Source organism: Stenella coeruleoalba (assembly GCF_951394435.1).
Source record: "Stenella coeruleoalba genome assembly, chromosome: 9".
NCBI classification, from domain to species: domain Eukaryota; kingdom Metazoa; phylum Chordata; class Mammalia; order Artiodactyla; family Delphinidae; genus Stenella; species Stenella coeruleoalba.
In genome coordinates this window covers 26,465,223-26,480,168 of record NC_137155.1, presented here as the reverse complement: position 1 = coordinate 26,480,168, position 14,946 = coordinate 26,465,223, and the positions used below count along the sequence as shown (strand labels likewise).

At 33.8% G+C, this 14,946-nt stretch overlaps 1 protein-coding gene across 16 annotated transcripts in view; it reads left to right on the top strand.

The window, feature by feature from the left end:
• SEMA3A (semaphorin 3A) overlaps nt 1–14,946 on the top strand; it is an 859,827-nt gene that overhangs the window by 794,687 nt on the left and 50,194 nt on the right. For 10 of the 16 annotated variants that reach the window (XM_079931561.1, XM_079931559.1, XM_079931562.1 and 7 more), the window contains 2 exons: nt 5,654–5,796; nt 7,171–11,050. In XM_079931561.1, the coding sequence (XP_079787687.1) occupies nt 5,654–5,796; nt 7,171–7,626 (599 nt within the window). In that variant the 3' untranslated portion in view covers nt 7,627–11,050. Of the gene's footprint in view, nt 1–5,653; nt 5,797–7,170; nt 11,051–14,946 lie in introns of those variants that run through there. The other 6 variants (XR_013829775.1, XR_013829776.1, XR_013829777.1 and 3 more) reach the window with 1 other exon arrangement.

Sequence of the window (14,946 nt, the reverse complement as noted above, 5' to 3'; positions counted from 1 at the left end):
TTCATTTCCATAAATTATCCCACTGAAAGAGGAAATGGTTAATTGAAGATTGCTTCCTTAAAAACATTATTTCTTGTCATTAACAGCTGCAACATATTGTAATATGTGTTATTCAAACACACTGTGATGCTTTAAAAATAATTTTAATGTTCTCAATTATTTTGCTCTAACTATTCACTTCAACCCATAAGAATTCATTATGCCAATTTAACAACTCACCCTTCTTGTCTACTAGTAATATTCATGACAAAAGTTTGTATTCAAAATCATTGCTTTCTAAGTATGAAAAGTAGTTTTAAATTGATTACAATGAAATTGCTTTCTTTCTGGAAAAATTACTTATTGGCCTAGACATCGTTTAGAGATATAGGTGTCCCTGGAGATATGAGAATACATTCATATAATTTCTCAAATATCTTTCTCTTCTTATTATCCCATATTTGAAATTTTTGATTTTGGAGTACACTTGATTAGTCATCATCATCTTCTACCATATCTCAAGTCAACTCTTACAACATTATAAAGCTTAACAAATTTAGAAGACTTGAAATGTTTACAGTGCAGTAATGTATTCTGTCATAATGAGGGTTATAAACCCTATACCATTTTTAATTGATCAAACTCTTAATCATTTATGTAATTATGATAACTCTGTGCCTTGAAAATGTCAAAGTTACATGAGATTTCAGCTTTTAAATGCAGAGGAAACTGTTACCTGGATTTGCTATTCAGCAAACATCAGCTAAGGGTTTATGACTACCTTGTGCCCAAATTGTGGAATGCACAGTATGAGGGAGATAATCAGATTAATAAAAAATTGTAACAAATAAGACTGCATGTGCTCTAAAGATACATGTAAAAAGAGATTTTTTGAAAGCATAGAAGAAGCAATACTTTTTTTTGATATGGGTGAGAGAGCAGAATTGATGCTGGGAAGGAGTTCATAATTTGTCTCATTAGGGCTTCTCAATAAAGGATTTTAATTTTTGAATAAACAGTTGAAACTATCACAAGAACAGCAATAACAGTAATATCACCTCACATATTTATGACTACCTCTGTATCCAGACAATGTACTATTATTTGTATGTAGATATATTTTAATAACAAAAAATATTTAAGGGGAGTATAAAAAGTATATGCTGTCTGTAATTGATAAGTGACCTAATATATTTCAGACAATTTGCAGTTGTTTGATTAAAAGCAAAGATAGGATAAAGGCAGCAATAATGTCACACAGGCAAAGCAGATGTACTGACAGAGAACAAAACCAGGCATGTGACAAGAACATATTTACTAAGAAGTTACAAGGGTAAGACATAAATTTGTTTAATGGTTTTTTTCAGCCAATGTGGGGGGAGAAATATGATCAAGTGGTGAGTCACAAAATTCATTAAAAAATTCAGTTGTTCAAGCGAATCTCAATAATTCCTAAAAACTAACATTAGAAAAATTTCCCAAAGATGAACACCATAGTCAACAACAGTGGGACATAAACACAGTGAGCGAATCCATAGAGTATTGCTTATGGGTTCCCTCAACAGATCAGAGGGACCCCACTCAACAGGATTCAATAAAATCAATTATATCATGGGATTAAAACAATGTGTTTCATGTAAACTGCTCTTGTTTCAACTGTAATCCAGAGAGAGATTTTAGATTAGATTTACCTGAATGTGCAAGATTTCATATCCTTCAGGAAATCTTGAATCAACAATGTTTTCTCAGGTGAGCTTTTGATTTATATTGTGTATTTATGAGTTCAACAGTATATGCTCTGAAAAATACTTATAGTGCAGCTATATTCTATGCCACCATTTCTATGCAGAGCTGTTTGCTTTAATAACAGTCAAAATGATAGTGTATTTGGCATCCAAAAAATTGAAAATCTAATAAGTTTAGAAGTCAAGAATCAAAATGTTGTTCCTGTTTGTTAAATTTTTTTTTTGAGAGAAAGAGAGGGAAAGAACGAGACAGAGATGGGGTAAAGGGGTTATGGGGGGGAAGAGAGGAGGGAGAAAAGAAGAGAGAGAAAAACATATTGTTATTAGACCCCTAATGTTTCCTATGTTGTACAAAATTTACTCAAGTGGTTGGGACAGAAGGGTCAGAAAAGGGAATGAATATTTACTGAGTGCCTTCCAGTAGTCTATCGGGTGTAAGATCAGCTGCAAGGATATATTATACAACATGGGGAATATAACCAATATTTGGTAATAACTGTAAATGGAGTGTAACTGGTAAGAATTGTATAAAAATAAATTTAAAATTAAATATTTATTGAGTATCTGTTTATAAGGTATCGGGTGTGGAGAAATTAACAGAAAAAATGTTTACAGGGTGTGACGTCAAAGCACCCAAATATATGAATGCTTGGCTGAGGCCACTGTGAATGAAAGTTCTGGTCCTAAATTAAAAGTTGCTGATGATAGAAACATTCTACTGCAGAGGAATTAAGAGAAACAAGTGTATTCAAAAGATATTTAGTTTCTTCTATTTTTTGGCAGTCGCAGAATCTAACAGAACATACAGTAGGAGACTCTCAAACCAAAGAAAGAGAGTAGTACCTCTGTATACTAAGACTGATAGTTAATATGACAGGACTTTTAGCTTCACTGCTTACTAACTAGAAGATTTTGTTTTGCTTTCAATTTCGACAAAGGAGAGAAAGAAAGGGCCAACTTAGAGGGGAATGAATCCTTAACGTATTGGCAAGAGTAGTTATTAAGACACCAAGAGAGTGAACCAAATTCACCAGTTGTGCTTCTTATCTTATTCAGGTGGGAAAGTATCTGAATGTCATGATATTTCTTGAAGTCCATGGCCTATTGCTATATTAAACCAAAAACAACTTGGTATAAATTTATTAGATTCTACTATAGATAAGTAACATGAATATTTTTTAAATTCAGGAAACATTTACCACTAAGAGAATTCTTTTCTTTAATGGGCTTTGGGAAACATTTGCTGTCACCAGAGATCTTGGAGAGAAACTAAAAACTAAGTAGATTTCCCAAGACTCTAGAGGTAACAGAAAGTTCTCTATGGATCAGTTAGAATGATTAAATTAATTGAGAAGACAAACAGTGACTTTTTTGAAAATGTACCTAATAGATGTTTCATTTATATTAAGCTCTATTATTTCTTATTATACAAGTTACATTGCTTTTCTTATCTGAGTATCAACTAATGTACTGAAGGATTTATACAGATCTCTATGTTTGAGAGCAATAACTTATTTATACCTTAGATTTCTATAGATATCTATAGTAACTTGGACAAATTAGATGAGAGACAAGTATTATCATAAATTTCTACAAGAAAACTAGACCTGAGAGGCATGGCTGGCAAGACAGAAGATACTGGTGGATAACCATACTGTTTGTCTCTAAATCCAGCTGATTTTTTTCTGTGTTATCATGCTGTCATATATCTTATGATTCAGTAATATGTAGATATTGAATGAAAAGTTACTTCCTAAAAGTAATAGGATTTCTTTTTTTAATTAAATATTTTTTTATGTTTTTATTTTATTAGAGTCAGAACACAACATGAAATCCACCCTATTAACAAAATTTGAAGTATTGTTCACTGTAGGCATAATGTTGTGTAGCAGATCTCAAGATCTCATTTATCTTGCATAACTAAAATGTTATACCCATTGACTAGCAACTCCCCATTTCCCTTCCCCCCCCACCCCATAGCAACCACCATTCTACTGTCTGCTTTTACGAGTATTTACTACTTTAAATACTTCATCTGAGTGGAATCATGCAGTATTTGGTTTTCTGTGACTGGCTTATTTCACTTAGCACGTCTTCAAGTTTCATCCATGTTGTTGCATATTGCAGATTTCCACCTTTTTTCAGGTTGCATAATATTACAAGTAAAATAATTTCTAAATCAAATAAGTTTAAACTGCACAACCATTAGCAGAAAAAAAAAATGCATTCTATGTAAACTCTAAAAACCTCTGTGACAAGGCATTCTAATTATTCATGGTAGCTCCTGAATCACAGATCTCCCAGCTCGTGTTGGACATAGACACTCAATTCATCTCTATCCAAGGAAGCAGATGTCTTGCAAACTAGCACAGCAACATGTGCCATATCTATTCAATCAAAGATATACTAATAATTTCAGAGGGAAAAGAAAAACACTACCATAGTGCATGTATATATTGACACACAGATATACATATCTCCAACATGAAATAAACTGTGACTTGGAATGAGTTAAATATTATTTCTTTACATTTCAGTCATTTCCTGTTTTTTATTATTTCTAGAGGATTCATCTTTTAAATAAGAAGAGACAGATACTTCCCAATATTAGAAGAGTTTTGTTTCACACCTAGAACAATAAAGGAAAAAGCACTGGGACTGACATCCCTGGAGATAGCAAATGCAGGCAGAATATTGACTATAGGAAGGGTGAGAATAGGAGATGATGGCCATAGGCTGTGTATGGGAATTGGATGGAAGCAGGATTTTGGAAAGTTTTAAACTTAGAGCAAATCATACTGTCTGTGACAGACAGAAGTACTCAGATAGTTATAACAAGAGTAAAACTGTCAAAGTGATGCAAAAAAGGGGGAAACATTTTTTTAATTAAAAATCTAGCGGAGTTTGAAGAAGAAAACAAAAATTTTTCATCTGTCTACACTGTCAGCCCTCTGTGCATGTGAAAATATATTTATTATTTTCTAAATTAATTTAATGAGTTCCAGATTGTACAGGATGTCATAAAGGAAACAGGATTAAACAAGATAACAAGGAGTTTTTCTTCTCTAAATGAGTTTTACCTAGACACCCCGTGTCGTACTTTTGATCTTAACTGTGTTTCATTTACCACATTGAAGGAGGTTACATAAAGGGTAAAATAATAGAAACTTAATCAGGAAACAGAATTTCTTATTGCTGCATTTTATTACATATTCTTGCCATCTTCTTTAGCCTAATTCTTGAAAATAATAAAAGATGTGTCATTTTAAAATAAGGACAATTGAAACCACATTGCATTATAATTGTGCGTCTTTCTTCTGAACCATCCCAAACGTTTCACACCAATTGATCTTCAGATCAAACTTGTGGATTACTTAAGGGTTGTTGGTGGGGAGTATAAACTTCCTGAACTCTACCTTCTGTAAAATACTAGATAAATATTACTGGCTGGTAAATTTAATTTTACAGATGAAAAACAAACACAAAAAGGCAAAATTAAGTTCTCAGAAATGGACTCTTATTTCCAAAAACCCAATCGAATAACTTTTCTGCTGGAGAATTGTGGCAGAAATTCACTGGCACCATTAGTCAGAGCATAGAGTTTTACAATGAAAATAATATCTTGGAGAGTATTATCATGGCATATAAATGTATAGTTATACTGCACACATGACTGATTTTGTTAATGTAATGCTATTTTCTGGTAGACAAATCTCTGTATATGCTTTATATAACCCATACTGAAATAATTAGTCTATTTAGTAGACACTTGAATTCTGAAACCTTGTCATTTCTGCCATCTTCAATCAAATTGGAAAAGACTTCCAACTTGGCAACAAATTCATCTCCTGAATTTCTGAATAAATACTTTGGAAAGTTGAGTTTACTTCTCTAACATTTTCTCATTTCATTTCCTCATCACCGGCCAGATAATCACCATGGCCACAGCTTTGAAGAAAGAATCATCTATGGAGTAGAAAATAGTAGCACGTTCCTGGAATGCAGTCCAAAATCACAGCGAGCTCTGGTCTATTGGCAATTCCAGAGGCGAAATGAAGAGCGAAAAGAAGAGGTATAGGAAAGAAACTGACTGGATTAATTCTATATGACATATGCTGTTAAGTGACCCCAGCATGGTTGACTTGAGAGGGGAAAAAAAAGTAGTGAATATTTATTCTTTTCTTAACATACCAATACTCATTCATTAAACAAGTATTCATTGAAGGCTGATTTTATCACAGGCTTTGTGATAGGAGTTAGAGAAACAAAGGTGAACTGGTAAGAGTTTTGTCTCAGAAGCTGTTTGGGGATATATTTTAGAGACTTTTTTCTTCCTGGAGTTATCTACAAAACAATTATGTTATCTACATTCATATACAAGAAAAAAATCTGATCCTTCTACTAATTTTAACTTTTGTTCAATTAATTCTGCTCTCCAAACATGTTTTCCTTTCTCCATTAACTTCCTCCTCAAATGGGAAGGGGCAGTTAAGGGAAAGGAGTAGTAGATTTTGGATAAAGGTTCTGAGGTACAGTTATGAACTCTGATGTGAACTGTGCATGTAGTTTCACACAAATCTTCCTCCTCTGTGGATCCATTTATTCCTCTGTAAAATTTTAAAAAACATATACATAGAAAATCTCAGTGAGTACTGTGAGCCTTTAAAACTTTTTAAAAAGTGTTAAATAGGGTAACCATAGTATGTAGGTGATTTGTGAATGTACAATGTGCAGACAATTTTACAAACATAATCTGAATGTAGAAGTAAAAGCCCTTCTGTTATCTCTTTTGACAGTTGAAGCAGTCTTCAAACATGTAATCACATCATATAAATGTTAAGGTTGATTTTATATATTACCAGCTGTGGCTTTCAGAGATCTCTTTTGTAAACTGTATGCAAAATAAAAGTGAGGTTAGACATATTAAATAGCCTATCTTCATGTCACATCTAAGACTTAGGAAATTGAATAAATAAGTAAGCATGCAATCCCATGTTTTTTCTGGTTGCTCAACTGCTGAACTTATTCTCTTTTTCCATCCTTATTTTAAATTTATTCTAATGCTGCATTGTTTTCTAGTATCATGTTTCTATATTTCCAATTCCAATATTCAATGTTAACTTTCACCTATATTTATATAGCTTATTTCAAATTTATAAAGTATATCTTTGTCCTTTCATCCCATTATCTTGATTACTTTAAATTATTATGAGAAATTCTATTAAGACAAGAGACAGCAATATTTTGCAGTGCTTCTTAAAAACAATTGGAAGAAATGTACAACTCTTTTCCCTGATAGTAAAATGCAGTCATTTCTCTTAAACTAGAAATTTTATTAACTGAAAATGTGTCTCAGTACACAGTCTGAATTTTTGCTGAGACAGAGTTTTGGAGCCTATATTTCTTGTAAATATGTATGATTTTACTACATCTTGTCTTTTGCTAGATCAGAGTGGATGATCATATCATTAGGACCGAACAAGGCCTTCTATTGCGTAGTCTGCAGCGGAAGGATTCAGGCAATTACCTCTGTCATGCCGTGGAACACGGATTCATGCAAACTCTTCTTAAAGTGACCCTGGAAGTCATCGACACAGAGCATTTGGAAGAACTTCTTCATAAAGATGATGATGGAGATGGCTCTAAGACCAAAGAAATTTCCAACAGCATGACACCTAGCCAGAAGGTCTGGTACAGAGACTTCATGCAACTCATCAACCACCCCAACCTGAACACAATGGATGAGTTCTGCGAACAAGTTTGGAAAAGGGACCGAAAACAGCGTCGGCAAAGGCCAGGACATACCCAAGGGAACAGTAACAAATGGAAGCACTTACAGGAAAATAAGAAAGGTAGAAACAGGAGGACCCACGAATTTGAGAGGGCACCCAGGAGTGTCTGAGCTGCATTACCTCTAGAAACCTCAAACAAGTAGAAACTTGCCTAGACAATAACTGGAAAAAATGCAATATACATGAACTTTTTTCATGGCATTATGTGGATGTTTACAATGGTGGGAAGTGCACCTGAGTTCCACCAATTATAAATTAAGTCCATGAGTAACTTTACTAACAGGCTTTCTTCCTAATACCAACACTTAATAGAGGTCAGGTGAATGCAGATGTTCACACTAGTGACTTAATGTTTCCTATGAGATTTCACTATACAGGTTTTGCTTTCTTCTTTGCCTGAGAAATAAAAATGTCATTTGCCATGTTGCCATCTAAAGAAGAAAAACTGCATCAGCAAAGCCATTTTATTGAACTAGAAGTTTTAAACTGCATGGATTTACTAAGCTGATGAATATTCCAAAACACTGTTGGATTCAAGCATATTTTTTGTCTACCAGTACTCGTGTTTATATGTACCGGAGGAGTAAGATGATACTGAATTAAACGGTCTGTGGAAATACGAAAAACATAAACCATCCATCATCCAGAAGAAAAATGGAATACACTGATCTACTACTGATGTCTTCTTCCAGCTTTGATCTAAAGATGTATTTTATTAAAACTATAATTTAAATGTACCATGACAAATATGCAGAAAAAAGTAGCTCTTTTCTAAGCTAGAGTAGGTTTTTGTCTTACAATTATTGTGCTATGTAGTTTTTGTTTTTAAAAACTCCAATGTGTGCTGCTTTTTTTAAAACGTTGTTTTCAGTTTTGCAAGAGGAATAACCAATATTGTCCTAGAAACATATATACATCATTAACAACCAATTCCTAAAATCTGGATATAAATTATGCTTTATTTCTCTGAGGAATTAAAAAAAAAACTTCCCCTTCTTCAAATATTATCTAAATTAATTAGAACCTGCATAATGTTCTTAGAAAAACAGAGCATTTAACCCGAAAAAAAAAGAGAAGAAAGAAATAGATTTGTAAATGCATTTTCTTGTACCTAATGGATCCACAAAGAGAAAAGGAACTGCATATTTCATGCAAATAGTAAGCATTGGTTTAATGTTAATAGAAAATGTCTTAATTCTGCGCTTGAATTCCTGCCTGATATTTGAGACATAAAAACTCTCTCTCATGACTCCATTTGGAATTTTATCTGTCACTTAATTTTTTTGAGAAGAGGGAGATCAGTAATATTCAGAACAACCTCCTAAAAGCAAATTTCCCAACTCTGTTTACATTTTTATCAGCTGCCTCTTATCTCACCTTGTTTAAGACAATTATCTGTCTAAAGAACACATGACTCTTTTCAGGTCAATGGGAGTGACTTATACAAACTATTTTCCAGGACACGGCTCACACTTAAAACATGTAAAGCTCTTTGTCTCCTGCAACAACTTATAAAATAAGATAAAAGATTATTAATTAAGGGCTTGCCTGCTTCATTGTCCTAAGATGATTCTTTGAGAATCATTGACTTCAAGATGTATAAGACCTTCAGCATTGCAATGCAGTTTTGCACTGCACTCATCTTTCCAAGAATCCCTCTCTGGGTCCTTCATCACGCACAAAAATGCAAAGGAAACATCTTATTGCTAATTAATGAAAGCAGCATTGAAATTGTAACTCTAGCTGTCTTGGGATTCTAATTAACTCAGCATTAATTTCTCACCTCAGACTACAGTGAACTTTTTTTGAATTCTCTATCAGCTGAAATATTCACAGATGGAAGCTCATGTTTCAGTTTTAATGATTACTTTGAATAAATGATTTTTTGACGTTTGTTTCAAATGGGAGCCTAAAAATATTCTACATTCAATTTTAGGCTCCAATGATTAATACAATGTTACTTTTAGAAGTACATCCTCAAATGGTAGCTAAATTTTAAATTGTTTGAAGGAGAGACTCCTGTAGAGGAAAAAAAAAAAAAATGAGATATAAATCAAAAAACCAAGAGTGCTCCAAAAATAGGTCATTTAAAAATTTCTCATAGAGTATCTTTACTAAAATTCGGTGTTGCATTTTATTCTAAATTTGTAGCTGAAACAAATTTATTTGCAATAACAGAAGTATCTTATTATTAGTCCTCAAAAATAAAGGATTTGAAGGGGTAGAGATTGTATAACTTCAGGGATGCCTTCCAATATCTGAATGCATTTTGTTTAGCATTATGAAATACCCATAGAAAGAATGTGTAGATTTCAACTAACAGAAACAAAAACAAATCCACTGACATGTCTTCATAAATCAGGTCTAAGTTTTCGAAGAAAATTATAGATATAACATGCAGGTAAATAAGTCTTATTACAGTCATAATCTTCTGCCAATGGGTATTGAGGTGGGCAGTTTGCACAAAAAGTAATTAATGTCCCATTTAATTCAGTTTCAATAGACTTTGGCTTATGCATGTATCATCAGAGTTGAAACTTTGTTAAGAGACTCGTGTGACCTTGAACAGATTATTACAGCAATCTTAAAATAGGAAAAAGGTACAGCACAGCAGAGAAATTATGGCCCAGTTGAAATCAAATGCAAAATGTAAATGTACACTTACTGCTACATTTTATGTATTATTTAGTGATTTTCAGTGGTATGTGTTTAATATTTTTGCTACCTACACATTAGGCAACAGAGATGTACATAATTTTGAAAAGAAGAGGAAGGACAGTGTAAAATGCAACTTTTTGTAGGTACTCCATTTCAGTGTGTTCAACGTCATCCTAAAATGCAAGATTTTCCCACATAGGTAACAAGGTGGCTTATGTGCTATTTAAGGGCAGAAGCTGTGTGCCCATTCAATCAGCATGTTTTTTTGCCAGGTAGTAAATACGTTCCATATCTGTATTTATCATTGCATTTCAGATGGGAACTAGAAAACTGGAGAGAAAAATGTAATGAAACTGCTGCTGTAAATTATTCCTTTTAGCATGTATTCAGTTGCTAAATACACATTTCTTCAAAATATTTGAATTCAGATGTCTTTACTATTCCATGTAGCATATAGTGTCAAGGAACATAAGTTTAGAAAAGGTTGAGAACCAAAGTCAGGTTGCTAGCAGATTTCTTCATTGTAGTCATCTGTAAACTGGGCTCTATACTTATGGAGATGATGTGAATTTAATGCCCTTTAAATTAAATACTGTTATTTTATGCCATACTTAAAAAGCAAATATGGGGATGAAATTCTATAGTGTGTCATTATCATAATCAGTTTGGTTTCATTCTGGATCTACAAAGACGCCTGATAATTGTTATTGAAGTTGCCTATCCTGAAGGTCATAAGCAAGCATTTTATTAATATGGAGTGTTCAGTATAACATTTTGAAATCTTTGTTTTATGAATTCATTTTTTAAACACAATCTGTGTTCACTTTAATGGTAATCTATCAGGTTTCATGGCTTCAAAGACACACTTAACAAATAGGATTCAACATCAATGTTATAATGTGTTAGAGATAAATTGGCCTAATGCCAAAGACATCCATGCTTTTTAATTTTGTTTGTAATAATTAAAGTCAATGTTAATGTTTGCAAAATACATGTTTCCATAAAGAAGAAAACATTTTTCAAAAAGTCTGCAAAATCCTATTAGTTTGATTTGTAACAATTTTTATAGTAATTAATTAAAGAAACATACTTTTTAAAGTTAATATACTAAGAGGACCTATACATGAAAGAGAGAAAGAAGCCACAGAAATGGTGCCTCATATAGTATGTCCATTTTCACAGTCAACCTGATCAAAGAAGACAGCTTGGTTTTCATTTCAAACATGCAAGCACACACAGGCAGAGGCAGAGGTACCAAATCAAACTAAACTAAAAAAAAAAAAAAAAAGGATTTTGAATGTAAAGGATTTGGGCTTTTATTTTATTTTATTTTTTAACATCTTTTTTGGAGTATAATTGCTTTACAGTGGTGTGTTACTTTCTGCTTTATGACAAAGTGAATCAGTTATACGTATACATATATCGCCATATCTCCTCTCACTTGCATCTCCCTCCCACCCTCCCTATCCCACCCCTCTAGGTGGTCACAAAGCACCGAGCTGATCTCCCGGTGCTATGTGGCTGCTTTCCACTAGCTATCTATTTTACATTTGGTAGTGTATATATGTCCATGCCACTCTCTCACTTTGTCCCAGCTTACCCTTCCCCCTCCCTATGTCCTCAAGTCCATTTTCTACGGCTGCGTCTTTATTCCTGTCGTGCCCCTAGGTTCTTCAGAACCATTTTTTTTTTTTTTAGATTCCATATATATGTGTTAGCATACGTTGTTTTTCTCTTTCTGACTTACTTCACTCTGTATGACAGACTCTAGGTCCATCCACCTCACCACAAATAATTTCTTTTCTTTTTATGGCTGAGTAATATTCCATTGTATGTATGTGCCACATCTTCTTTATCCATTATCTGTTGATGGGCACTTAGGTTGCTTCCATGTCCTGGCTATTGTAAATAGAGCTGCAATGAACATTGTGGTACATGCCTCTTTTTGAATTATGATTTTCTCAGGGTATATGCCCAGTAGTGGGATTGCTGGGTCACATGGTAGTTCTATTTTTAGTTTTTTAAGGAACCTCCATACTCTTCTCCATAGTGGCTGTATCAACTTACATTACCCCCAGTAGTGCAAGAGGGTTCCCTTTTCTCCACACCCTCTCCAGCATTTATTGTTTCTAGATTTTTTGATGATGGCCATTCTGACTGGTGTGAGGTGATACCTCATTGTAGTTTTGATTTGCATTTCTCTAATTATTAGTGATGTTGAGCATCCTTTCATGTGTTTGTTGTCAATCTGTATATCTTCTTTGGAGAAATGTCTATTTGGGTCTTCTGCCCATTTTTGGATTGGGTTGTTTGGTTTCCTGGTGTGTATGAGCTACATGAGCTGTTTGGTTTCCTGATATGTATGAGCTAAATTTTGGAGATTAATCCTTTGTCAGTTGCTTCGTTTGCAAATATTTTCTTCCATTCTGAGAGTTGTCTTTTCGTCTTGTTTACGGTTTCCTTTGCTGTGCAAAAGCTTTGAAGTTTCGTTAGGTCCCATTTGTTTATTTTTATTTCCATTTCTCTAAGAGGTGGGTCAAAAAGGATCTTGCTGTGGTTTATGTCATACAGTGTTCTGCCTATGTTTTCATCTAAGAGTTTGATAGTTTCTCGCCTTACATTTAGGTCTTTAATCCATTTTGAGCTTATTTTTGTGTATGGTGTTAGGGAGTGATCTAATCTCATACTTGTACATGTACCTGTCCAGTTTTCCCAGCACCACTTATTGAAGAGGCTGTCCTTCCTCCACTGTACATTCCTGCCTCCTTTATCAAAGATAAGGTGACCATATGTGCATGTCTTTATCTCTGGGCTTTCTATCCTGTTCCATTGATCTATATTTCTGTTTTTGTGCCAGTACCATACTGTCTTGATTACTGTAGCTTTGTAGTATAGTCTGAAGTCAGGGAGCCTGATTCCTCCAGCTCCATTTTTCTTTCTCCAGATTGCCTTGGCTATTTGGGGTCTTCTGTGTCTCCATACAAATTTTAAGATTTTTTGTTCTACTTCTTTGAAAAATGCCATTGGTAGTTTGATAGGGATTGGATTGAATCAGTAGATTGCTTTGGATAGAATAGTCATTTTCACAGTGTTCATTCTTCCAATACAAGAACATGGTATATCTCTCCATCTATTTGTATCATCTTTAATTTCTAAAGAAATTAATCAGTGTCTTATAGTTTTCTGCATACAGGTCTTTTGTGTCCTTAGGTAAGTTTATTCCTAGGTATTTTATTCTTTTTGTTGCAGTGGTAAATGGGAGTGTTTCCTTAATTTCTCTTTCAGATTTTTCAATATTAGTGTATAGGAATGCAAGAGATCTGTGCATTAATTTTGTATCCTGCTACCAGGTTCATTGATTAGCTCTAGTAGTTGTCTTTTAACATCTTTAGGATTCTCTATGTAGAGGATCATGTCTTCTGCAAACAGTGACAGCTTTACTTCTTCTTTTCCAGTTTTTATTTCTTTTTCTTCTCTGATCACTCTGGCTAGGACCTCCAAAACTATGTTGAATAATTGTGGTGAGAGTGGACATCCTTGTCTTTTTCGTGATCTTAGAGGTCATGATTTCATTTTTCACCATTGAGAATGATGTTTGCTTTGGGTTTGTTGTATATGGCCTTTATTATGTTGAGATAAGTTCTCTCTTTGCTCACTTTCTGGAGAGTTTTTATCATAAATGGGTGTTGAATTTTGTCAGAAGCTTTTTCTGCATCTATTGAGATGATCATATGGTTTTTATCCTTCAATTTGTTAATATGGGGTATCACATTGATTGATTTGCATATATTGAAGAATCCTTGCATTCCTAGGATAACCCCCACTTGATTATGGTGTATGATCCTTTTAATGTGCTGTTGGATTCTGTTTGCTAGTATTTGTTGAATATTTTCACGTCTATGTTCATCTGTGATATTGGTCTGTAGTTTTCCTTTTTTGTGAAATCTTTGTCTGGTTTTGGTATCAGGGTGATGGTGGTCTCGTAGAATGCATTTGGGAGTGTTCCTCCCTTTGCTGTATTTTGGAATAGTTTGAGAATATAGGTGTTAGCTCTTCTCTAAATGTTTGATAGAATTCATCTGTGAAGCCATCTGGTCCTGGACTTCTGTTTGTTGGAAGATTTTTAATCACAGTCTCAATTTCAGTGCTTGTGATTGGTCTGTTTATACTTTCTATTTCTTCCCGGTTCAGTCTCGGAGCGTTGTGCTTTTCTTAGAATTTGTCGATTTCTTCCAGGTTGTCCATTTTATTGGCATAGAGTTGCTTGTAGTAATGTCTCATGATCCTCTGTATTTCTGCAGTGTCAGTTGTTACTTCTCCTTTTCATTTCTAATTCTATTGATTTGAGTCTTCTCCCTTTTTTTCTTGATGAATCTGGCTATTGGTTTATCAATTTTGTTTATCTTCTCTAAGAACCAGCTTTTAGTTTTATTGATCTTTGCTATTGTTTCCTTCATTTTCATTTATTTCTGATCTGATCTTTATGATTTCTTTCCTTCTGCTAACTTTGGGGTTTTTTTGTTCTTCTTTCTCTAAGTGCTTTAGCTGTAAGTTTAGGTTGTTTATTTGAGATGATTCTTGAGGTAGGATTGTATTGCTAAAACCTTCTCTCTTAGAACTGCTTTTGCTGCATCCCATAGGTTTTGGGTCGTCATGTTTTCATTGTCATTTGTTTCTAGGTATTTTTTTGATTTCCTCTTTGATTTCTTCAGTGAACTCTTGGTTATTTAGTAGTGTATTGTTTAGCCTCCATGTGTTTTTATTTTTTACAG